The 26,426-nt window shown below is 45.8% G+C and overlaps 1 protein-coding gene across 8 annotated transcripts in view; it reads right to left on the reverse strand.

Annotated features, from left to right (window-relative positions):
- Positions 1-26,426, reverse strand: part of MYO18B (myosin XVIIIB) — a 256,252-nt gene that overhangs the window by 48,341 nt on the left and 181,485 nt on the right. For all 8 annotated transcript variants that reach the window (XR_014506212.1, XR_014506213.1, XR_014506214.1 and 5 more), the window contains 4 exons: positions 25,637-25,753; positions 24,507-24,590; positions 22,259-22,396; positions 20,206-20,391 (listed from right to left, as the gene is read on the reverse strand). Coding sequence is in view for 5 of the 8 variants with exons in the window: in XM_083418972.1 (XP_083275098.1) it covers positions 20,206-20,391; positions 22,259-22,396; positions 24,507-24,590; positions 25,637-25,753 (525 nt within the window). In the remaining 3 variants the exon portion in view is untranslated. The remainder of the gene's footprint in view (positions 1-20,205; positions 20,392-22,258; positions 22,397-24,506; positions 24,591-25,636; positions 25,754-26,426) is intronic.

Here is a 26,426-nt window from a genome sequence, read left to right on the forward strand (position 1 = left end):
GAACGCTCCCTGTCAGGACAGGTAAAAAAAGGAAAAAAGAACTTCTCCATGGAACGCATCGCTGGACTATGGAACTTGCTCTGCCAGGAGGCAGGGATGGCCTCCAACTGGGATGGCTTTAAAAGAGGGTAAGATAAATTCATGGAGGATGGAATTCAAGGAGCAGGGACAGGCCCCCTCAAAATTCCCCAGTGGCCATGCATGCACACTGCAGGGTGTGCTCACAACATGCACGCAAGTTGTGGGGCATGTGCACATGGCATGCTGACATTAGAGGGCCAGGCAGTGTGCTTGAAGGACTCGGAAGCGATCGGTGGCTGCCACCCATGATGACTATACTCTGCCTCCACAGCTGGAAGCAGCAATGCTTCCAAAAAACCAGTTGCTGGAAGCTACAGGTAGGGAGAGTGTGTGTGCTCGGGTCCAGCTCACGGGTTTTGCAGGGGCATCTGGCTGGCCCTGTGAGAACTGGATGATGCTGGACTAGATGAGCCATTGGCTCTTATGTTCTTCATTGTTGCTTGGATTATTATACTTCATAAAACTTAGGGAAGTGCTGGGTGAGATCCCATGGACAGTAATACTAAAAGGAAAGGGAGTTCATGATGGCTGGGAGTTTGTTAAGAGGGAGATAGTAAAAGCAAAACTTCAGGCAATACCAATGAGATGGAAACATGGAAGGTGCCTAAAAAAGCCAGGGTGGCTATCTAAAGAACTTTTAACTGAGTTAAGATTTAAAAAGGATGTGTACAAAAAATGGAAAAGTGGGGAAACCACCAAAGAGGAATTCAAACAAATAGCCAGCACGTGTAGACACAAAGTCAGAAAAGCTAAAGCACAGAATGAACTCAGGCTTGCTAGAGAGGTTAAAAGCAACAAAAAAGGCTTCTATGGGTATGTTCGTAGCAAAAGGAAAAACAAAGAAACAGTGGGGTCACTCAGAGGAGAAGATGGTGAAATGCAAACAGGAGACACAGAAAGGGCTGAACTCCTCAATGCCTTCTTTGCCTCAGTCTTCTCCGATAAAGAAAACAATGTCCGACCTGAAGAATTTGGAGCAAATGATTCAGCAGAGGAAACACAGCCCAGAATAACTAAGGAGATAGTACAAGAATACTTGGCTAGTTTAGATGTATTCAAGTCTCCAGGGCCAGATGAACTGCATCCAAGAGTATTAAAAGAACTAGCAGATGTGATCTCAGAACCACTGGCAATCATCTTTGAGAATTCCTGGAGAACAGGCGAAGTCCCGGCAGACTGGAGGAGGGCAAATGTTGTCTCTATTTTCAAAAAGGGGAAAAGAGAGGACCCAAATAATTACCGCCCAGTCAGTCTGACATCAATACCAGGGAAGATTCTGGAGCAGATCATTAAGCAAACAGTCTGTGAGCACCTAGAAAGGAATGCTGTGATCACCAATAGTCAGCATGGATTTCTGAAAAATAAGTCATGTCAGACTAACCTGATCTCATTTTTTGACAGAATTACAAGCCTGGTAGATGAAGGGAACGCAGTGGATGTAGCCTACCTTGATTTCAGCAAGTTATTTGACAAGGTGCCCCATGATATTCTTGTAAAGAAGCTGGTAAAATGCGGTCTTGACTATGCTACCACTCAGTGGATTTAGAATAGAATAGAATAGAATAGAATAGAATAGAATAGAATAGAATAGAATAGAATCATAGAGTTGGAAGAGACCACAAGGGTCATCGAGTCCAACCCCCTGCCAAGCAGGAAACACCATCAGGGCACTCCTGACATATGGTTGTCAAGCCTCTGCTTAAAGACCTCCAAAGAAGGAGACTCCACCACACTCCTTGGCAGCAAATTCCACTGTCGAACAGCTCTTACTGTCAGGAAGTTCTTCCTAATGTTTAGGTGGAATCTTCTTTCTTGTAGTTTGTATCCATTGCTCCGTGTCCGCTTCTCTGGAGCAGCAGAAAACAACCTTTCTCCCTCCTCTATGTGACATCCTTTTATATATTTGAACATGGCTATCATATCACCCCTTAACCTCCTCTTCTCCAGGCTAAACATGCCCAGCTCCCTTAGCCGATCCTCATAAGGCATTGTTTCCAGGCCTTTGACCATTTTGGTTGCCCTCCTCTGTACACGTTCTAGTTTGTCAGTGTCCTTCTTGAACTGTGGTGCCCAGAACTGGACACAGTACTCCAGGTGAGGTCTGACCAGAGCAGAATACAGTGGCACTATAACTTCCCTTGATCTAGATGCTATACTCCTATTGATGCAGCCTAGAATTGCATTGGCTTTTTTAGCTGCCGCGTCACACTGCTGGCTCATGTTAAGTTTGTGGTCAACCAAGACTCCTAGATCCTTTTCACATGTACTGCTCTCAAGCCAGGTGTCACCCATCTTGTATTTGTGCCTCTCATTTTTTTTGCCCAAGTGCAATACTTTACATTTCTCCCTGTTAAAATTCATCTTGTTTGTTTTGGCCCAGTTCTCTAATCTGTCAAGGTCGTTTTGAAGTGTGATCCTGTCTTCTGGGGTGTTAGCCACCCCTCCCAGTTTGGTGTCATCTGCAAATTTGATCAGGATGCCCTTGAGTCCATCATCCAAGTCGTTGATAAAGATGTTGAATAAGACCGGGCCCAAGACAGAACCCTGTGGCACCCCACTAGTCACTCTTCTCCAGGATGAAGAGGAACCATTGATGAGCACCCTTTGGGTCCGGTCAGTCAGCCAGTTACAAATCCACTGAGTGGTAGCATAGTCAAGACCGCATTTTACCAGCTTCTTTACAAGAATATCATGGGGCACCTTGTCAAATGCCTTGCTGAAATCAAGGTAGACTACATCCACTGCATTCCCTTCATCTACCAGGCTTGTAATTCTGTCAAAAAATGAGATCAGGTTAGTCTGACATGACTTATTTTTCAGAAATCCATGCTGACTATTGGTGATCACAGCATTCCTTTCTAGGTGCTCACAGATTGTTTGCTTAATGATCTGCTCCAGAATCTTCCCTGGTATTGATGTTAGACTGACTGGGCGGTAATTATTTGGGTCCTCTCTTTTCCCCTTTTTGAAAATAGGGACAACATTTGCCCTCCTCCAGTCTGCCGGGACTTCGCCTGTTCTCCAGGAATTCTCAAAGATGATTGCCAGTGGTTCTGAGATCACATCTGCCAGTTCTTTTAATACTCTTGGATGCAGTTCATCTGGCCCTGGAGACTTGAATACATCTAAACTAGCCAAGTATTCTTGTACTATCTCCTTAGTTATTCTGGGCTGTGTTTCCTCTGCTGAATCATTTCCTCCAGATTCTTCAGGTCGGGCATTGTTTTCTTTATCGGAGAAGACTGAGGCAAAGAAGGCATTGAGGAGTTCAGCCCTTTCTGTGTCCCCTGTTTGCATTTCACCATCTTCTCCTCTGAGGGACCCCACTGTTTCTTTGTTCTTCCTTTTGCTACGAACATACCCATAGAAGCCTTTTTTGTTGCTTTTAACCTCTCTAGCAAGCCTGAGTTCATTCTGTGCTTTAGCTTTTCTGACTTTGTGTCTACACGTGCTGGCTATTTGTTTGAATTCCTCTTTGGTGGTTTCCCCCCTTTTCCATTTTTTGTACACATCCTTTTTTAATCTTAACTCAGTTAAAAGTTCTTTAGATAGCCACCCTGGCTTCTTTAGGCACCTTCCATGTTTCCGTCTCATTGGTATTGCCTGAAGTTGTGCTTTTACTATCTCCCTCTTAACAAACTCCCAGCCATCATGAACTCCCTTTCCTTTTAGTATTACTGTCCATGGGATCTCACCCAGCACTTCCCTAAGTTTTATGAAGTCGGCTTTCTTAAAGTCAAGAAATTGAGTCCTAGTATGCTTGGCTGCTCCTTTCCGTTGTATAGTAAACTTCAGAAGAGCATGATCACTTGCGCCTAATGATCCTTCCACTTCTACCCCATTAACCAGGTCATCGACATTGGTTAGGACCAGATCTAAAATGGCTGTTCCTCTTGTTGCTTCTCCCACTTTCTGGACAATGAAGTTGTCTGCAAGGCCAGTGAGGAATCTGTTTGACCTTATGCTCTTGGCTGAGTTTGACATCCAACAAATATCTGGGTAATTGAAGTCCCCCATTACTACTATCTCCCTTCCTTTTGCATGCTTGGCCATCTGTTCCAGGAAGGCATCATCTATGTCCTCCGTTTGGCTTGGGGATCTATAGTAAACTCCCACAATGAGGTCACTATTATTCTTCTCTCCCTTAATTTTGACCCAAATGCTCTCACTTTGGCTTTGAGGTTCTAAATCTTGGATCTCTTCACAGGTATACACATCCCTGACATATAACGCCACTCCTCCTCCTTTCTTGTCTGGTCTGTTTCTCTGAAATAGATTGTATCCCTCCATTTTTACATTCCAATCGTGGGACTTATCCCACCAGGTTTCAGTGATGCCTATTATGTCATATTTAGTTTGCTGTACCAAGAGCTCAAGCTCATCTTGTTTATTTCCCATGCTTTGTGCATTAGTGTACAGACATTGAAGTCCATTAGTCATTCCCCCGTGTCTCTTATTTAAGGATTTTTTCCTCCCACCACTAGGTCTGCTTGCTGTTTGCTCCATTTGGTCTATGACATTTGGATGATCATCTTCATCAATTAATAGACTCCTACCTTCAGGAGCACTGTCTCCCTCCCCCACATTAGTCAGTTTAAAGCCCTCCTGATGAGGTTTCTTAGTTTTTTGGCAAAAACATTCCTCCCAACCGTTGTGAGGTGCAGCCCATCGCTTGCCAGAAGTCCATCCTCAAGAAACTGCAGTCCGTGATCTAAGAATCCAAACCGTTCCTGTTTACACCATTTGCGAAGCCAGCTGTTTACTTCCACTATTTTCCTCTCTCTCCCTGGGCCACGTCGTTCAACTGGGAGGACAGATGAGATGACGATTTGTGCATTTAATTGCTTCAATTTCCTGCCCAGAGCCTCGTAGTCTCTTTTGATCTTCTGGAGGCTATTGCTTGCAGTGTCATTGGTTCCCACATGAACCAAGAGGAAGGGGTATTTGTCAGTGGGTTTTATGATTCCTTGCAGTCGTTCAGTTACATCTTGGATCTTAGCCCCGGGGAGACAGCACACTTCCCGAGACATCTTGTCAGGCCCACAGATCACTGCTTCTGTTCCCCTCAGTAGGGAATCCCCTATCACCACTACACGCCTTCTCTTAGGTTTGGTCAGGGTTCTTCCGTGAGCGGTCCGTTCCAAGGTCGCCTGCACATTCCCTGAGGACTGACTTTGCTGCTCATCTTCATATACGTGATCGACTGTAATGAGGGAGAGATCCTCAAATGGAGTCTGCTCTTCGTCTTCCATGCTAGGGGAGAGGACCTCAAAGCGATTGTGTATTTCTAGACAATCAGAGCGGACCCTGGGCCTCCTGCTTCTTTGAGTCACGTTTCTCCACATATTTGTAACTAGCTGACTGACCGGACCCAAAGGGTGCTCATCAATGGTTCCTCTTCATCCTGGAGAAGAGTGACTAGTGGGGTGCCACAGGGTTCTGTCTTGGGCCCGGTCTTATTCAACATCTTTATCAACGATTTGGATGATGGACTCAAGGGCATCCTGATCAAATTTGCAGATGACACCAAACTGGGAGGGGTGGCTAACACCCCAGAGGACAGGATCACACTTCAAAACGACCTTGACAGATTAGAGAACTGGGCCAAAACAAACAAGATGAATTTTAACAGGGAGAAATGTAAAGTATTGCACTTGGGCAAAAAAAATGAGAGGCACAAATACAAGATGGGTGACACCTGGCTTGAGAGCAGTACATGTGAAAAGGCTCTAGGAGTCTTGGTTGACCACAAACTTGACATGAGCCAACAGTGTGACGCGGCAGCTAAGGAAGCCAATGCAATTCTGGGCTGCATCAATAGGAGTATAGCATCTAGATCAAGGGAAGTAATAGTGCCACTGTATTCTGGTCTGGTCAGACCTCACCTGGAGTACTGTGTCCAGTTCTGGGCACCACAGTTCAAGAAGGACACTGACAAACTGGAACGTGTCCAGAGGAGGGCAACCAAAATGGTCAAAGGCCTAGAAACGATGCCTTATGAGGAACGGCTAAGGGAGCTGGGCATGTTTAGCCTGGAGAAGAGGAGGTTAAGGGGTGATATGATAGCCATGTTCAAATATATAAAAGGATGTCACATAGAGGAGGGAGAAAGGTTGTTTTCTGCTGCTCCAGAGAAGCGGACACGGAGCAATGGATCCAAACTACAAGAAAGAAGATTCCACCTAAACATTAGGAAGAACTTCCTGACAGTAAGAGCTGTTTGACAGTGGAACGGTCTCCCTTGGGAAGAAGTGGACTTTCCTTCCTTGGAGGATTTAATCAGAGTTTGGATGGCCATCTGTCCATTAGTTGATATTCCTGCACTGCAGGAGGTTGGACTAGATGACCCTCAGGGTCCCTTCCAACTCTACAATTCTATGATGCTGACATATGGAACCTGGAACGTTAAGACACTGGGATTGGGCTGGAGTTTCTATCTTGTGTCACTCCCTTACTGGAAGTCTAAAAGAGCAACCTGAAGAATGGCTAGGCAAGCGTTAAAAATGTTTTTTATAACTGACACCTTTGTGGAATGCATGACCCACTTTTATAGCGACAGAGGCAGGCGATAAAAAAATGCAATGTCAGACAGGTAACAGTGGCTGTAATTGGCAATTTGTAAATGAGAATCATGAAGGCAAGCAACCTATTGATTCAGAACAAACAGCCCCTCCAACATTTGGATGACAACATATATTAAAATAATTTTCCTCCCTCTCCCAAAGATGAAGCTCAATTCATCCCAACTGCCTGGCTCTGTTCTTTCAGTCCCCCTACCCCTTTTCTTTCTCTCTTCCTGACAGCCAAGAGTGTCTGCCTGCCAACAACGATGAGCAGGAATTATTTGGCAAGATCTGGGAAATGTTGCTGCCTCCTTTGCTCATGACTGCGCTCAAAATGTATTTTTAAAAGACCCACAAGCAGTTTTCTCAATCTGGATTTTATAAATTATTATTAACAAACAATGCAAGTTCCCCCACAGCAGATGCCTCTCTATGTCAGCATATGCCCCCCCCTTCTTTGCATGGTGCTCACACATCTTTTTTATCTGGGAGGAGGGGTGCATGGCAGTTGAGTTATTGCCTTCTGGTGGAACTTGAAAGCTGAAAGATTTTCAAACTGTCACAGGGATTTAGAAGCTCTGGGGGTGGAAAAATGGATGGGTCCACTGAGGTGTAAGGCACTGCCATGGCTGACCCAGAGCAATCATTCTGGAGTGAGGCAGAACAAAAGGTTTCAGCTCAAGTGCAGAAGCCATGTTGGTAGCAGGTGGCCTGGGACCCCCAAGTCCTGGGTCTTTTCTGCTGGGCTTTGATTGTATGTTTTAAACAAAACTTGGCCTCCAGGGCTGCTATGCATCCTGCAAAGCCAGAAAGACCCCAGGAACCCACCCTTTTAATTTGCTCCTGGGCCTAACATCCCTTGTGTGGGTCAAGAACTAGGATCACTGAGAGGCAAAGTTTGAAGGTGCACTTGGATGGTGAATGGAAAGTCCTGTGAAACTGGGTCTGTGAGCCCCCTTCCTTCTCCAGGCATTTTCAGGGGGCTGCATCTGTCTGCAGCTTGCTCCAATTTCTGCAGCTTTATGCTGGATAACAGGTTTTACTCCATTGTTCTTTGTGTACACAGCCCTGGGGTCTGTCTGGATGAAGTGCAGTTTAGAATTTTAAAAAATAAAAATCTGTTGTGGATTTGGCCTGGCCAAATCACCTAGCTCATGATGTCAGAGAATTCTGATGGAAACGGGAGCAGAAATTGCCAGAGGTGTTTATTTGCCCTGTGTCTGGAACAAAAATCAGTTCAGTGAATACAACCGATACCTGCTGTTGTTTATTTCAGTCCAGAAACAATGCATAATTGATTATGCCCCCACCATTTGCTTTGTGTTTCCTTGCATTGAAATGAATGGGAGGCAATAATCTAATGACAACATAAGTTACAGAATTTCACCATGCTGGACAGTGACAATAATAACACCAGCCTCCCTGGTGTTGTCAATGAATAGGTCCTCCAACGGCCCCCTCCTGATGCTGAGGCGGCCAGCACTTTCATGATGTCTCCTAGGAACTTATGACATTTCAGGGAGCTGGACTAGGTGACCCTCAGTATATGTTCCAACTCAACAATTCTGTGATTCTATGACATCCAGGTGAACCTCCCTTGAGGTTGCCTGGCTTGCATTTCTAGCCTTGCTCTTGACTCCTGGCTGGCGCTCTGATCCTGACTGCTCTCTGGTCCTGCCCTCCTGGCTGCCTTTCTGGCTGCCCTCCCCTCCTGGCTCCCAGCTCCTGATTCCTGGCTCTCTGCCCTGCCCTGCCAGCTTCAGACAAGCTGACTGCAGGACAAAGAGGGCAGCATGTGTGTGTGGAGTTCGAATGGTAGGTTTCAATATGGTACTCTTGACAGTAGCTGAAATATTTACACTCATCCTGACCAACATGCCCCAGATACTTCTTCAGCTCTCTGACTGGCCTTGGGACAAAGGAAAGACTGAGTCTTTTCTAAGGGCCTAGGTGGGAATAGGATTTTGGTTTTGAAACAGGGAGCTATTGTTAAGAGTTGCCTGCCATAGAGCTCCCTGCTTTGCATTCAGAAGACATCAAGTGATGATGATTATCACTCTGTCTGTTTGAAAACCTGGGAAGTTTTAAGTGTCAAAGCAGTTATTTTGGGTATAAAAGATATTTTAATGCCATTGCTAAGATGGGAGTCACACAAGGTTATATGGTATGTGAGCGAGAGATGCTGCTTTCAAAGATAAAGGGGGGTGTTCAACATAATTGCACTCTTCTGAAGATGTATAATGTACCACATTTCTGGCTCCCCCCTTGATATTTTAAGCATACCTTGAGTATTTGGCTCAAAACCGCATCAGGATTATTGATGACAGAACTTGGGTATTTACAAGAAATTGAATGATGATTGAAATGGGCTTTTATACAGGAAGATTTTGGCACAATCTCACAGGAAACCGACATCACGAAAGAAGAATTGGCTACATCCTGCTCCTTTTTTCATCTGGGATTCTAACACTGAAGCCTTGCTTGGAAAGTAGGGTGGCTCATTTAAAAAACACTGAAATTCTAAGCCAGCATTTGTCCTTTCTGATCCAGAGATTTCCTGTGCAGAAAAACAACCAGAGAGCAGTGGTGTAGTGTGGGAGGTGCTGACCCCCCCCCCCCGGTCCTGGGTGCCCCCATGACAGGCTCAATCATTGGAGCCTGGCTCTGGTGTGCAAGGGAATGGCTGAGGCAGCTTTCTCACACCCAGCCTCAGCAGATCCACTCCCGGGTCAAGCCTGACCCGGAGCAGAGTGTGGGATAGTCGCTGGCAGCATTGCAGCAACTCTTCTCTGCTGGGCTGCACATGCGAGGGAGCTGGCTAGGCAGCTTCCTTGCTCCCAACTGCAGCTCTGTCACTGGGTCACGTCTAACCTGCAGGGCGAAGAGGAGGAGAGTTGGCAGCAGTTGCAGTCCTTCTCCTCTGCTGGGCTGTGGCATGCGAGTGCACTGCACACGCTGCTTTGCAAGGCAAGATGCAGAGGGCTTCCTCTGTGCTCTGCCCCCTCGGGGGATCACCCTGCCCGCCTTGGGCAGTTGCATTTTATACTCTGCCACTGCCAAAGAGTGTTAACTTAAGAGGAAACATTGTCTCCTGGCCCCCTCCCTTGGAAACAGTGTGTGGGCTCCCACCTCAAGGAAACATGAAAGCTTTATTTTAAGAAGTCAGGATACATGGTTCAAATGTCCACAAGCAGAGTTTTGGTATACATGGCTTGTTGTTGTTGTTGTTGTTTAGTTGTTTAGTCGTGTCCGACTCTTCGTGACCCCATGAACCAGAGCACTCCAGGCACTCCTGTCTTCCACTGCCTCCCACAGTTTGGTCAAACTCATGTTGGTAGCTTCGAGAACACTGTCCAACCATCTCGTCCTCCGTCATCCCCTTCTCCTTGTGCCCTCCATCTTTCCCAACATTAGGGTCTTTTCCAGGGAGTCTTCTCTTCTCATGAGGTGGCCAAAGTATTGGCGCCTCAGCTTCAGGACCTGTCCTTCCAGTGAGCTGATTTCCTTCAGAATGCAGAGGTTTGATCTTCTTGCAGTCTGTGGGACTCTCAAGAGTCTCCTCCAGCACCACAATTCAAAAGCATCAATTCTTCGGTGACCAGCCTTCTTTATGGTCCAGCTCTCACTTCCATACATCACTATAGTGGTACCTCGGGTTACAGATGCTTCAGGTTACAGACACTTCAGGTTACAGACTCCGCTAACCCAGAAATAGTACCTTTGGTTAAGAACTTTGCTTCAGAATGAGAACAGGAATCACCAGAAGCATTTCTCTTGGGTATTGTTGGAAATGAAATAAATATAAAGGAATGTAAGCTTTTTCTATATGCAGTAACAGCAGCAAGAATACTATTGGCCCAAAAATGGAGGCAAGAAGAATTACCAACGATGGAAGAATGGAGGATGAAATTAATGGACTATGCGGAACTTGACAAACTAACGGGAAGGATCCGAAACCGGTGGGACCAGAAATTTACCGAAGACTGGAGTAAATTTATGGATTATTTGAAAAGTATTTGTGATGAACAGATGACGTTTGTAGGTTTGCAAGAGGTTCTGTGAGGAATAATATTATTATTAGTTTCTATTAACAGGTTCTATGCAAATTTAATTCTGGTTCTAAATGCAGCATAAGGGGTTTCTACAGTATAGTGTATTTTAAAATAGGGTTTTAGAGTTTTTAGGGATTTTTGAATGTTTTATGTAGTTTTTATGTAGTTTTATGTAGTTTTAATGTAGTTTTATGTAGTTTTACTGTAGTTTTAATGTAGTTTTGTGGTAGTTTTATGTAGTTTTAATGTAGTTTTATGTAGTTTTGCAGTTTCATTGTCCTGCATGGGACAATGACAATAAAGATATATCTAATCTATCTAATTAGAAATATTGTAAAAATGGAGAAGGAGAGACGATAAGTTAAGAGATGTAAAGGCAATATTAAGTTAGGAAATGCATAAGAAGTGATTAAGACGGAGGATTATCAGAGGTGCTGATGGAAATCCAATAAGAATGTATTTGTGATAAACTGTGTGGTATGTTTTATAATTTTGTATTTTAAAACCAATAAAAATATTTATATATAAAAAAGGAACGGCGCAGCCCCGGTACAGCGGGCCCCATTAGCTAAAGTGGTACCTCAGGCTAAGAACAGTTTCAGGTTAAGAACAGACCACCAGAATGAATTAAGTTTTTAATCTGAGGTACCACTGTACTGGGAAAACCATAGCTTTAACTATACAGATTTTTGTCTGCAAGGTGATGTCTCTGCTTTTTAAGATGCTGTCTAGGTTTGTCATCGCTTTTCTCCCAAGAAGCAGGCGTCTTTTACAGGGGACTAGGAAAGGGAGGGGGCGGCAGGTCGCCCCAGGTGCCATTATGGAGGGGAGGGGGTGAAAAATTATCAAGGAACAATTACTGCCCTACTAGGGCGGTTCACAAAGAACTTTTTTAAAAAAATGCCTGCTCCAAAGATCTTATCTTACTACACTAGGGATTATGTAGCTACATATGAAATTTCATGCATATCAGTTAATATCTTGACCCTCCTCCACGAAAATAGCTGTTTTCTTGGCTGTTTTCCTATGTCGTGAAGGCTGAAATTTCAACAAAGCATGTGCCTTTGCTAGACTCTTTTTGGGCACCTGCTAAAAGCATTCTTCTTTAGGCAAGCATACCTAGATGCTTAGGAAGTTGAAGTAATTCTAATCTTAATATTTTAGCTTTTGTATGTTTTAAAGTAGGATTGTTAATTATTCTTGATTTTACTGCTGTGGTGTGTTTTTTTCTTTTGTTTTGGTAAACCACTTTGCAGGTTTTTTAAAATAAGTTTTATTAAATAAATAAACAATAAATATAAATAAAATAACACAAGCCAAAACACAATTAATCCTGTAGATTTAGGTATCTGTCGCCTACTTGTTATCAGAGGCTCCGAATCCACATTCCTTTGTAAGAAATTATGAAATAACGTAAAACCATTTTTGCAGGCAAAAAAAAATGAATTAAAAAAAATTAATGGGGGTGTGTGACAAGAAATGTTTCGCACTGGGTACCACCTGACCTTCCTACGCCTAATTTCGTGACTGCTGTCACCATCTGCAGTGATAATGGAGCCCAAGAAGGTAAAATCTGTCACTGCCTCCATATCTTCCCCTTCTATTTGCCAGGAAGTGATGGGCCCAGTGGCCATGACCTTTGTTTTTTGATGTTGAGCTTCAGACCATATTTTGCGCTCTCCTCTTTCACCCTCATTAAAAGGTTCTTTAATTCCTCCTCACTTTCTGCCATCAGGGTTGTGTCATCTGTATATCTGAGGTTGTTGATATTTCTTCCAGCAATCTTAATTCCGGCTAGGGATTCATCCAGCCCAGCCTTTCGCATGATGAATTCTGCATATAAGTTAAATAAGCAGGGAGACAATATACAGCCTTGCCATACTCCTTTCCCAATTTTGAACCAGTCAGTTGTTCCATATCCAGTTCTAACTGTGGCTTCTTGTCCCACATAGAGATTTCTCAGGAGACAGATGAGGTGATCAGGCACTCCCATTTCTTTAAGAACTTGCCATAGTTTGCCGTGGTCGACACAGTCAAAGGCTTTTGCATAGTCAATGAAGCAGAAGTAGATGTCTTTCTGGAACTCTCTAGCTTTCTCCATAATCCAGCGCATGTTTGCAATTTGGTCTCTGGTTCCTCTGCCCCTTCGAAATCCAGCTTGCACTCCTGGGAGTTCTCGGTCCACATACTGCTTAAGCCTCCCTTGTAGAATTTTAAGCATAACCTTGCTAGCGTGTGAAATGAGATCAATTGTGAGGTAGTTGGAGGTAATTGTGAGGTAGTTGGAGCATTCTCTGGGCTAGATCTAAGCAAATATGTTGTCCAAACACCTGACACACACCCGAGCTCCACTTTTAAAGAGCAAATGATGTAGAAAATAGAATCGGGATTCAAAATGACCTTAACAAATTGGAGACCTGGGCCCAAACGAACAAAATCAATTTCAGCAGGGACAAATGTAAGGTTTTGCACTGAGGCAGGAAGAGCCTGATGCACAAATATGATGGGGGACACATGGCTTACTGGCAGTACATGTGAAAAGGATCTAGGGATCTTGGTGAACCATAAGCTAATTTGTCGAAAGTGTGCTGCTGCAGCAAAAAAGAAGAAGAAGAAAAAAAGCTAATACTATTCTAGGCTGCACCAGAGAAGTACAGTGTCCAGATCAAAGGAGTAATAGTACCACTGTATTCTGCCTTGATCAGACCACACCTGCAATATTGTATCCAATTCTGGGCACCACAATTTAGGAAGGATGTTGACAAGCTGAGATGTTTGCAGAGGAGGGCAACCAAGATGGTCAAGAGCCTGGAAACCAAGCCTTATGAGAAATGGTTGAAGAAGCTGGGTATGTTTAGCCTGGAAAAAATGGTACCGAGAGGAGATATGATCGCCATCTTCAAATATATCAAGGGCTATCACAAGCTTGTTTTCTCTGGAGGGCATGACTCGAGCAATGGCTTCAAGTTACAGGAAAGGAGATTCCAACTAAGCATCAGGGAGAACTTTCTGACAGTAAGAGCTGTTCGGCTGTGGAACGGACTCTCTTGGGTGGTTCTGGACTCTCTTTCTTGGAGGTTTTTAAGCATAGATTAGATGCTCATCTGTCGTGGCTGCATTAGTTGAGATTCCTGCATTGCAGGAGGTTGCCCTAGATGACCCTTGGCATCCCTTCCAGTGTTATGATTCTGTGTGAGCAAGGAGAAAGAGCTCGCAAGGAAGTGCTTCTATTGGGGGGGGGGGGGCTTTGCTAAGTCTGTTCATGCCAGTGCAGGTGATGGTGCCTCGATGAGTTCAATCCTCTGGGTCTCCCTTCACCTCTGCAGATGGGTTCAGTGACCCCGAGGGTATTTGGGGTGGGATTCAGGGCCTTATGCAATGGGGCTTTCCCTCCTCTCCTCCCTCCACTGTTCTGACCCCCAGAAGAGCACGTGTATCGAGGGGAGGCTGTTCCATCTGACAAGCTGATACTCTTGAACAGGCAGAACATTTACAATAGTGCAATGTTGGAATCCACCCTTTGTTTTATGAATGTGGTTTTACTGTAGATTTTATGCTTTTCAAAATAAATATCTCCAAGATCACTTTTAGTAAATACGTATCTTGCAATATTTTCCTCCAGCCCAGATGTCTATTGGCAAAATACCCTAAAATCAAAAGGCGTTCAGGCATTTCTACAATCCCATCAGTCAGCAAAGTTAAAGACTAACCAAAATCAGGGAACAGAAGCCCAAAGCACCCAGCAATTATTACCTGAAAAGGATTAACAAAGAGTTCTGATTAACAAAGAGGCTTTGCTCGTGATTTTTTCACCCAAGGAAGGAAATAAAGAAGAACTGGATTAATTGGCTCAGCTTTGACAAATGCAGTCCAAGCTCCATCAAGGGCTCCACACCTCATAAATGCCAGCCTTTCATTTAAATGTGGGGAGGAGATGTTGCAGTCCCCACAAGATGCTCTTCCACCTGTTTTCCACCTGCAGGGAGTTTGCTTGAAAGAAAAAATGGCTACTCACTCGATTTTACTTTTTAAAAATGGAAGGCAGGTGAATTTTGCAAGGGGGGGTGTTCTTTTAAGCAATGTCCCACATAAAAACTGAGGTGGTATAATCCCCACCCAAAGACTATACCACCTAAAATCTATGTTGTTGGAATGAACCTCAAGCCTGCCTTTTCTCTAGAGCACTGGGAGCATAACAGCATGCCTGGGAACTGTCATTTTGCCTGCCATGGAGGCATATCTGAACTGCAGCAATGCCTCTTGCAAGCTTGCATGGAGGCTCGTGTGTGTGTATGTGTGTACATGTACAGGAACCCGACTTTTGCATTACCAGAATGTAGCCTACAAACTCTACTGCACAGCCATAAGAGCCACATCAAGTGCTTTGCCTGCTTGTGGCTTTGGATCCACGACCCACCAGCAGCATACTATTCATATTCATTAAATGTCCATCCTGCAGGTGCCCAGGGCAGGTGCAGCCCCCCCCCCCCGACAAATTTGGCCTCCAGGCTGAACAAGTTTCTCCATCCCTACAGGGGCAACAGATGGATTCTCATAAGACCACCAAAGCTTCTTCCTAGGTGTGAGGTCCTCCTAGTGACAAGTCCTGCCTGTCTTCCTCCCCCAGAGAGAGTTTACCATCTCCCTTCCAGAGACCAAGGACAGCTCTGGTTCAGACCCAGTCCAACTTCCAACACCAACAGTATTGCAATAAAGCTAATGATGCTCAGCATGCACAGAGTGCCACCCCCACCCAGCATGGAGAAGCCAGGAGACATCGGGGATTCAGAACCTCCATGACACCATGAAATATTAAAATTATGCATGGCATGGGGAAAGTGGGCAAGAGAAAACTAGAACTCATGGGCATCCAATGAAGCTGAACATTGCAAGATTTGGGACAGATAAAAGAAAATCCTTCTTAGTTAAACTGTGGAACTCCCTCCCATAGGAGGGCTGATGGTCACCAACTTGGATTGGACAAATCCACGAAGGAGAATATTATGGATGGCTCCTAGCCAGGATGGCTCTGCTTTGCCTCCACAGCTGGAGACCGTGATGCTTCTGAATACCAGTTGCTTCAAACTGCAAGTGGGAGGGGGGAGGGCTGCTCTCGCACTTGGGTCCTGCTCACAGGTTTCCCACAGGCATCTGGTTGGCCATTGTGAGAACTGGATGTTGGAGTATTATTAGATTGATGATGATAGATAGATAGATAGATAGATAGATAGATAGATGATAGATAGATAGATATAGATCGATAGATATAGATAGATAGATGATAGATATAGATAGATTCACTGCCCTTCATCCAAAGAGCTCATCAGAAGGTGGGCTAATGGCCAGAGGCAGCAGCCTCTTTTTAGGTCTGCATGCAGAGGGTTCCAAGCTCCATCTGTGTGGGTGGGGTACCTCTGTCAGATGGGCCGCATATAAATAATAAAATTAGTATTATTATTAATCTCCAATGGGATCTCATTGGGCCACAGAATCTGGGTCCTAGCCAATGGCGACTGGCCATGATGCTCTGCTCTGCTTCCACAGCTGCAGCTTCCAGTGCTTCTGAATACCCAGTTCTGCTTGAGGGTTTTCCATAATGGGCATCCGGCTGGCCCCAATGAGAGCAGGATGCTGGACTCCACAGGCTCTTATTGTGTTCTTGAATTTAGCACTGTTTCTTCCCCATCACTCATTCATGTGATATTCAGCCAGTCACACTTGTAAAATGAAAATAGAAGTGGCTCCGTTGCCTCTAATGTGCAAGAGACAGAGTCTGGAACCTGGGTTTGAGGGGTGGGGGGTGGAGAGAGGAAGAAAATGGGCTGTGATTTGGAGGGCGGCTCAGCAGCACAAAGCCCAGAGGAGATTAAAGAGGCAAACAGTGAGTAATTTTGCCTGCTTTCTTCCACATTAACAGCAACATCATAGGCACTTTTGTGCTGGGGCTGGCATGGCGCTGAAGAGCTCCGTGGGCGCCTCTGATTGGTGGCAGAGTCTTTCCCTCCGTCCTCAGTGCAAACCCCTCTAATGGCCAGGGCTGATGAATGAGGATCCATGAAGTAATTGTTGCCAAAGCAAAATACCCCTTTTCTGAGAAAGACTCCTGAGTACTAATGCAGCTGCCTTTCCGATAATGACCGTGGCTTAAGACGGTTATTTCCAGGCCTGTGCTGCTACGCCTTCTGCGTCTGCTGGCTCTGTCAGCAGCTGTTCCCTGGCCCAACGAGGAAAGCATCACTTTGTCCTCTGGCTTTGTTTCTCTTGGGCTCAGACTCAATGATAAATACAGCTGGCCCAGTCAGGGGCCCCTCCACTGTCCTGGGGGAGGGGAGCTGAGAGAGGAGGCAAAGACCTTTCTAGGTGGGGAGTGGCACCTTTCTGGGAAGTGCATCCAACCAGTCCTGGGGGTTTCTCTTCCTCCTACTTCCCAAATGCTCAGTAGGAAATGTCTGTGGCTATTCCATTAAGCTGCAGAGAGTAGGGCTATTCCATCAGGCTCTGCCAAGAGACCAGCCGCCTTGGCCTCTCCCCAGCCATCCCCTTGCATACGCAGGCATCGCATCAAGTGACCTGAACTGCTTCTATCCCAGCAGCCCTTGACCTGAGGAGCTTTGATACAACCAGTCAATTTCTCACTGTGATTTTGCATCCCTATTATCTGATCTGTGCATAGATTCCCAAAGCAATTCTGTCCCATGAGCCCATGTCCTTCTGAGGAGCTGTGCCCCAGACGGAGCTCTAGGGGAAGGCAGAGACCACAAGGGCCAGGCAGAAGGCAGAGAAGTCCAAACCAAGTGAGCTCCTGGCTCAATAATAAAATATTCGCATGAACAGCTAGCCAAAATGGCTTCTTTCATGGCTTGCTTATTTATCATTCCCATCTGCACTGTCAAGCTTCCCCGCCTGCCCCCTTTACTACACTATAAACCAGGGGTGCCCAAACTTTTTTCAAAGAGGGTCAGATTTGATGAAGGGAACACGAGTGAGGGCTGACCAAAGTTCTTGAGCTTTTTTTTAGGATTTACAACTTCTTGAGCTTTTTTTTTTTTTTTTTGGATTTAAGTTGCTGAGCTTTTTTTAGGATTTTACCCCAGAGACCGTCTTAAATCGACCCGAAGGTTAGATTAGGCCCTCGAAACAGACTTTGGACATGCCCGCTATAAACTAATTAAAGTTGTTTGAGATTAGTGTGGATTCTATTTCTGCAATTTACTGTACACTAGCACCCCTCTGTTAATATATTAAGTAATATTCATCAGGGCTGCTTGCCAGTTTTCAAGTGACAAAACCTCCACAAAACCTCTCAGGTGAAATCTCTTGCAAATCCATCAAGCAAAGGCAATGGCTGTAATTGGTATTAGCTGATCTTAAGTGCTGATAAACTGCTGTTGGGCTGATAGAAAGCCGCCATACTTTTTATTTCCCACAAAACTCAGAATTTACTAAGTAGGGTAAGATAACTTTCCCCCACAAAGAACCACAGAGTTTTATCAAGGTATCCTCAGTGAAAATTTCCCAGCTGAATCTTGTGGGGTGGTTTCCTCCCACCTTTTTGCAGGAAAAGAATGCCCAAATCTCTCAATTTCCACCTTGCTGTCACAGCTTGTAGTCAGAGGGGATCAGACCTTTTCGGGAGTCATGAAATTATTACTAAGCTCCTTCTTCCATCAAACTCACAACCAAAGCTGAGAAACTATTAAGACGTGCAAAGCGTGAACAGTTTTGCAAGCACCAAGGCAGAGAAGTGCAAGACTGCCTGGGGAAGGCTTTGTGATAACAACTTCTGCAATTAGGAAGGATGTCTGCTGTCAGAAGGGACTCTGTGGCACCAGCATTCAGAGCCACAGAACTAAAAGGCCTAAAATAAATTACACAAGGGATAGGAGGGCATTTTGCATTTCAATTTTTTTAAAAAAATAAATAAATCCAGCTTTAATTTGCTCTCCAGTTAATTTTTTGTTTTAATGCCTTCTCTAAGAGCGTAAGAAGAGCCTGCTGACTAATGGCCCACCCAGTCCAACATCCAGTTCTCACAGTGGCCAAGCATCTGTCGGCTGTAGATTTCCCTCTCCTGCGCTTTCCAGGAACTGCTCTTTAGAAGCATCGCAGCTCTGTCCATGGAGGCAGAGCAGCCATAGTGGCTGAAAGCCATTGTAGCCTTCTACTCCTCCAGGAAAGTGTCCAGTCCTCTTTTACAGCCGGCCATTGCTGCCTCCTCTGGGAGGGAGTTTCACATTTTAACAATTTGCTGCATGAAGGAGGACTTTCTTTTGTGTGTCCTGGATCTTCTCTACAGGCTTAGAGACCTCCTTTGACCTAAGCCTAAGTCTCGCTGTGTGCACAGGCCAGCACACTCCTCTTGGCTCTGCCTACCATTAGTAGCCTGGCTTTCTGTCCCACCAATCCTGTTGGCCACGACTGATCCCTGTATCCTAGCATGACCTTCGAGGTGACTCCATAGTCTTATCACCACCACTAGCATACACAGGGTACACAGAAAAGCAGGGTCTCTAGGCAAGAGGTTGGATGCAGATAACATGCTAAACCCAAGTGTGTCTCAGTGGGGGCCTCTCTGAAGCTATCCAAGCAGAAGCTCTTGGGAATCTAATCTAAGCCAAGTAGCCCATCTCAAAAATTACAGAAATAATGTAATCGGCACCATAATGGGAAATGGAAGGGGAGGTGCTGGAGTATGCTGGCAGTTTTCACGTCCAATCACGGAGGAAAGCTAATTCTTTAAAACCTTTCTCCCAGTGTCTTCTTTGTCACTCCTTGCTAGCTCTCTGAAAGTTTTACAAAGAGTATTTTGGTGGCACTTTGATTCAGTTTATCTCTTGTTTATCCTTAATCCAGGCTTTCCACTTGTTTATTTTCTCCCAGTTCTTTTCTATCCTTCCCAATGCAGTGTGTGTGTGTGTGTGTGTGTGTGTGTGTGTGTGTGATTTCACGTTTGTCTCGTAGACTCTATACATATCCTACACATCCTGCTTTAATTTCTCTTGTTTACCAGATGATGCATTTGTTTAGTTGCTTATTGGTCCTGTTTATAAGATTCCGTAATTTTGGCATATTATTTTTCTTTTGTTTTTAACATCTTTATTGAAAGTTCAAAAAGTACATAAATATATGTGCAATAAACATTGTGAGATGTAAACAAAAGAGAGAAAAAGAGAAAGAGAAACAGAACCCATGTAGAAGGGAAAATAAAGGGGGGAGGGGGGAACCCAAAACTGTATGCTTTACAAGGTTGTTATTGTACTTCACCAGATCTTAACCTATTACAGTATTTCTAAAAATGCATTCCAAATATCATTGAATTTGGCCGTGGCAAGTCTGCTTTTATATGCATTCATATGTTGCGAGTTTGTATAAGTAATTTTGGCATATTTCACCCCCTCTTTTTTACTGCTTTGTTCCCTGCTCTGGGATTGGAAACATTCAATGAAGAGCCAACTGAAAATAAATAAATCCATTCTCCCTCCCGCCACCCCCATTCCTGGCCCTCTTACCAGTTCCACCCGCCTGCGATTGGCCTCCAGCTCCCTCTGGGCCAGCTCACTGAGGTCTGCTTTCATCTCTTCCATCCTCATCTGGTAGTAGCAGGTCTTCTCTCTTTCCCGTGCCTCCCCTTCCTTCGCCTTCTCCAGCTCCTCTCCCATCTTGATCACACTGTCCCGAAGACGGAGAACCAGCATCTGGGGAGAGAGAAGAGTTAGGGGGCAGTGGGGGGGGGGAGTCGAACAGAAACCCGTCACAGATTCACAGAACTGGAGAGTAGAAAGTGACCCCAACAGTCATCTAGTCCAACCACCCTTCTTTCTTTTCTTTTCTGCCTTCTACAATGACAGATACAACACCAGCAGGATGCGATGCACAAGTGAAAATTGTACTATGGACTTGCACTCCCCAAGAACCTTAAAAGGAAGGTTTCATTCCTCATGGATGCAGAGATATGCCTGTAAGTACAGGGCATCTATTGTTAGGCAGAGAGTTTACCAAGTATGGCTTGTGTATTTGGTTAGACAGCAGACTTTGTTGCTTGCAATCACACATAGTATGGATGGATGGATAGATAGATAGATAGGTAGGTAGATGCTGCCCATCTGACTGGGTTGCCCCAGCCACTCTGGGTGGCTTCCAATAAAACCACAGTAAAACATCAAACATTTTTAATTTCCTTCAGATGTCTTCTAAAAGTCAGATTTTTTTTATTTCCTTGACATCTGACGGGAGAGCCTTCTTCCTTTTAGCCTCTCAATATGCCGGGGGGGGGGGGCAGTTAGGCTGAGAGTCAATGACTGGCCCAAGGTCACCTTATGAGCTTCATGGTCCAAGAGGGATTTGAACCCATGTCTCCCATTCCTATTCAGACGCTAAAACCATTAATGCCACAATTGCTCTTCTTATAGAAAATAGTTCCCAGGATTCTCTGGGTGGTTGGAATGAAAATAAAATAAGTTAAAGTCTGTAGCATAGTGTTTAAAAAAAGGTAAAGGACCCCTGACAGTTAAGTCCAGTCGCAGATGACTCTGGGCCGAGGTAGCCGGTGTTTGTCCGCAGACAGTTTTTCTGGGTCATGTGGCCAGCATGACTAAGCCACTTCTGGCAAAACCAGAGCAGTGCACAGAAACGGCGTTTACCTTCCCGCCAGAGTGATACCTATTTATCTACTTGCATTTGTGTGCTTTCCAACTGCAACGTTGGCAGTAGCAGGGACCAAGAAACGGGAGCTCACCCTGTCGCGGGGATTCAAACCGCCGACCTTCTGATTGGCAAGCCCAAGAGGCTCAGTGGTTTAGACCACCGCGCCACCCACGTCCCATAGCATAGTGTTTAGGAACACGCAAAGCTGCCTGACAGGCACCCCCCCCCAATGTACCTGTGTTCAATTTATGCGTGACCACATGGATGTGAGGCTCCAGAAACTTGGAAGTGTGTGGGGAGACCTGATGAGCCTCAGCAAAGCTCTGCTTTGCCTCCAGCTGGTTAGGAGACCCTCCCCAGAGCCCAAAAGGGACATTTTCTTTGGGGTGGGTCTCCTCGTGAGCTGGAGGTGCAGCGGGGCTCTGCTGAGACTCCCAGCTAACAGCAGCTGACACACAGAAAAGCTGCACTTTCCTGCATGCCAGCTGTTAGCCAGAAAGCCCCCTGTGCCTCATGTGAGCCAGAGGGGCAGCGGGTCTTGTTGACAGGTTCAGCTGATTAATGGGGAAGCTTCTTCCTCACCCATCAGCGGGGCTTTTATGGAACAGACAGACGACTCCTCATTTTATGCAATTTCCCTGACATGCACGCAGGTTCAGAACGTAACCCCTGTGCAAATGAGGAGTTGCCAATGGACCAATGGTGCATCTAGCTCAGTGTTGTCTGCACTGATTGGCAGCAATGGCTCTCCCGGGTTTCAGGCAGGGGTCTCTCTGAGCCCTCGCTTGGGGACTGAGCCTGGGACCGAGCCTGCATGCAAGGCAGTGGCTCTGCCCCTGGGCTATGGCCCTGTGGTTTGTTCTCTGCGGGTCTTGATCAACATCCTCCCCAGTCTGCCAAGGGCAAGGCCATCCAAACCTCAAAGCGCTTGATCTGCACACTCTGGAACTCCATCTTGTTCTCCAGGTCACAAATCAGGGCCTCCTGGCGGCTGACAATGGACCTCTCCACCATTGATTGCTCCAAATAGACAACCCGGGCCTGGGACACCTGCAGCTGTTTCCAGACAAGAGATCATTTAACTCAATTCCTGCCATTTTATTTAATTTCCATAATTTATATCCTGTTTATATTCAGGCCAGGGGCCTCTCACAAGCAGTGCACAGTTAAAGGCTACAACAGTGAAATCAATAGGAAGAATACAAATCCACCTCTAAGGTGATAAAGCACAGCAAGGCCGTAATCAACAGCAACCCATTGGGCGCAGGTGGAATTGCTCAACTTACACATTTGAAGAAGAATTCAGCCAGGTTTGATGCTAACCCTCACGCTTTGCCCATTTCTTTCCACAAGCCCTGGCACCTTGCAATCCAATTAACACAACTTCCCTCAAGCACCCAAAAGTCAATGTAGTATGACTCACTGACCATAGGAGTCAGCACTGACAAAAATAAATACTTTGTGGATCACCAGCAACTCTGCCACAATGGGGATGGCTTTTTGGGTAGAAGATTTCACAATGGGATTAGACATATTGTCTGCAACAGCTAAAGCAGAACCTCCACCTACAGAGGCACTGTACCTCTTAGTATTAAATGATGATGGTGGTGTATTAAATTTCTGTACTGCCCTTCACCCAAGGATCACAGGGCAGTTTACAATATGAAAACACAAAAATACAAAGCATAGTAACAAACATGAACAATACCCCCCCCCCCCACACACACAGTTCAAAAGGCCATAGATTGTTCAGTTAGCCAAAGGCCTGGTTGAAAAGGAATGTTTTCTCCTGGTGCCTAAAGATGTATAATGAAGGTGCCAAGCGAGCTTCCCTGGGGAGAGCATTCCACAAGCAGGGAGCCACCACAAAAAGGCCAGTTCTCGGGTTGCTGCCCTCAGACTTCTTGCGGGGGGCACAGACAAAAAAGGCATGTGATGCTGAGGGCCAGCCAACAGGGGACTGTCACCTTCACTTTCTGCTGTTGGGACTCCCAGAAGTCCCTGTTTCACCTCTGTGAGAAGCTGGAGGCTGGGATAGAGGGGCCATTGATCACTGATCCAGTGGGGTTCTCCTTAAGTTCTTACAGAAAAGATAATCAGAGCCATGTCTCTAGCATTGCCACAAGGCAGACTCTGATCCAGATGGCTCGCAAGTCACCCACTTGGGGTAGATCCCTCAGCACCCCATTCCACAGGGCTCTGGCCTGAGCATGTGGCTGTCCCACCAGCCTTGGAGATGGAAGAAGACTCCCTGGGAGCTTCTGTTGCTCCACAGCCATGCAGCTTTGTGCTCCTGCAGAACTGACTAAGGACCCTTAAAAAACTGCAGACAGCTCGCGTGGGGCAGGGGCAGAGTCACTAGAAGGGAAGGCCCTGCCAGGTACCTCCATAACTCTGGTTCTGAGCTCAAATGATGGCTTGCCCTTCCGTGAACTGAGCCCACCTGATGCTGTCCAGGGTCCTGATTTGCCACACCTTCCTCAAAGAGGCTTTGGGAATGAACACAAGAAGAGCCTGCTGGATCAGGGCAGTGGCCCATCCAGCCTCCTGTTCTCACAGTCAGATACCTCAGTGGGAAACCCTGAAACAGGACCTGAGCACAAGAGCCCTCTCCCCTCCTGCTGCCTCTGATGTAAGTGGGGCTGAGAGACTTCAAAGAAGTGTGACTGGCCCAAGGTCACCCAGCAGCTGCATGTGGAGGAGCAGAGACGCGAACCCGGTTCCCCAGATTACAAGACTGCCGCTCTTAACCACTACACCACACTGGCTCTCATGTGCTGCATGAAGAAGTAATTTCTTGTTTTATCTGTTCTGAATCTTTCAACATTCAGCTTCATTGGATGTCCTTCCAGCTCAAGTGTTGGCTCTGGCTACAACTTCCTCAGCAGAACAGGAAAATTAGACAAATGTACTCAGGAGAAGTCTATCAGTGGATATTAGCCACCAGAGCTATCTAGAGCGTTGACATGCGGTGGCAAACACATGCCTCAGAAGACCAGTCACTCAGCATAAACAACAGGAGAGAATTGCTGCTTCCAGATGCTGGGCCAGGAAGGGCATTCCTCTGATCCAGCGTCAGGGCTCTCAGGATGTCCTCACTCTGAGATTCTTCAGCATTAGAAGAGTTAAGTTCTGCATTTGTACTGTAAAGGGGGGGAGGACTCACTTTTTCTTGCAGGCCATGCTTTTCCTTCTTCATCTCCTCCAACTGGGTCTGCAGCTCTCGGATCTGGGTGATATCAGTTGCAGACTGCAAAAAGAAAGAGCCTCAGAAGAGAGTCAGACAAGGCAGGGGCTCCTTTGAAGACTGTAGCACCTAAGTCATATAAGCCTTCTGGATCCCGCAAACCTTGCAAACCTTTACAGGAGGTGCTGAGATGGTATCACTGGAAAGGGAGGAGCTCCCTAAGGGAAAAGAGACTACTGGAACCATTTTGGTTGAATCAGCTGGCTGTTGAATCAGTGGCACAGTAGCCAGAGCGTCAGACTAGGACCTAGGAGGCTGAGATTCAAATCCTCACTTAGCCATGAAGCTCACTGGGTGGCCTTGGGCCTTGCTTCTCAGCCTAACCCACCTCACAGTTAGGAAAGAGGAAAACTGTGTGCCACCTTGAGCAGTTTGGAGAAACTGATGGGATAGAAATGGACTACAGTGGTACCTCGCAAGACGAATGCCTCGGAAGACGAAAAACTCGCAAGACGAAAGAGTTTTTCGTTTTCTGAGTTGCTTCGCAAGACGGATTTCCCTATGGGCTTGCTTTGCAAGACGAAACATCTTGCACCTTTTTTAAAAAACCGCCAATGCATTCCTATGGGAAACCATCAATACACAGTGGTGCTTCGCAAGACAGAAAAATTCACAAGACGAAAAAAGTCGCAGAACGAATTAATTTCGTCTTGGGAGGCACCACTGTAACAGCTAACAGAGTGACAGTAAGAGCTGTTCAACAGTGGAACAGACTCCCTCAGGAGGTGGTGGATTCTCCTTCCTTGGAGATGTTTAATCAGACGTTGGATGGTCATCTGCCACAGATGCTTTACTTCAGATTCCTGCATTGCTGGGGGTTGAACTAGATGACTCTCAGGGTCCCACCCAACTCTACAGTTTTATGATTCTGTGGGTGCTGAGTAGCAAAAGAAGGTGGAGGGAATGAAGCCAGTCAGGGCTCCAAGCCTTACAAAACTGGAAAGCTAAATTGTGCCACCAGGGCTCAACCAGGGCTCCTGGTCCAAGCACCCCAAATAAGGCAAGGCCACTCTGAAGGGTGGGCCTCCCTCTCCACCCCCCCACTTTACCTGAGCAATTAAGGCCTTGTGCTTGGCCATCAGTTCATTCAGATCCTCCTGGTCTTCATCAATGTGCTTGAGGAGATCAGCTTTCTCATGCTGGAGCTGGTATAACTGCTCATCAACCTGCAGCAGAACAGAAAAATAAAAAACCTGGGGTGCAATAGTGTGAGGCAGCAGCAAAAAAAAAGCCAATGTGGTTCTATGCTGCATCAACAGAAGTATAATGCAAAGATGAAGGGAAGTAATAGTACTGCTGTATTCTGCCTTGGCCAAATCACACCTGGAAGACTGCCCAATTCTGGGCACCACAATTTAAGAAGGACATTGACAAACTGGAACATGTGCCAACCAAGATGATCAAGGGTCTGGAAACCAAGCCTTATGAGGAACGCTTGAAGGCGCTGGGTATGTCTAGCCTGGTAAAGAGAAGACTGAGAGGAGATATGATAGCTGTGTTCAGTTCAAAAGGGATGGAAGCTTGTTTTCTCTTGCGTTGGAGGGCAGAACCCGAACCAATGACATCAAGTTACAACTAAGAAGATTGTGACAGAATGACATCAAGTTACAACTAAGAAGATTGTGACAGAAGAACATTCTGATGGCAAGAGCTGTTCAATAGTGGAATGGCCTCCCATTCCTTCATTGGAGGTTTTTAAGCAGTGGTTGGATGGTTGCCTGTCATGCATTGCAGGGAGATAAGCCACAGGGTCTGTTCCAACTCTATAATTCTAAGATTCTAAGGTTTTCTGCTGCTCCAGAGAAGAGGACCCAAACCAATGGATTCAAATGACAAGAA

The sequence above is a fragment of the Podarcis tiliguerta genome (genome assembly GCF_965153285.1).
Source record: "Podarcis tiliguerta genome assembly, chromosome: 16".
Lineage (NCBI taxonomy): Eukaryota > Metazoa > Chordata > Lepidosauria > Squamata > Lacertidae > Podarcis > Podarcis tiliguerta.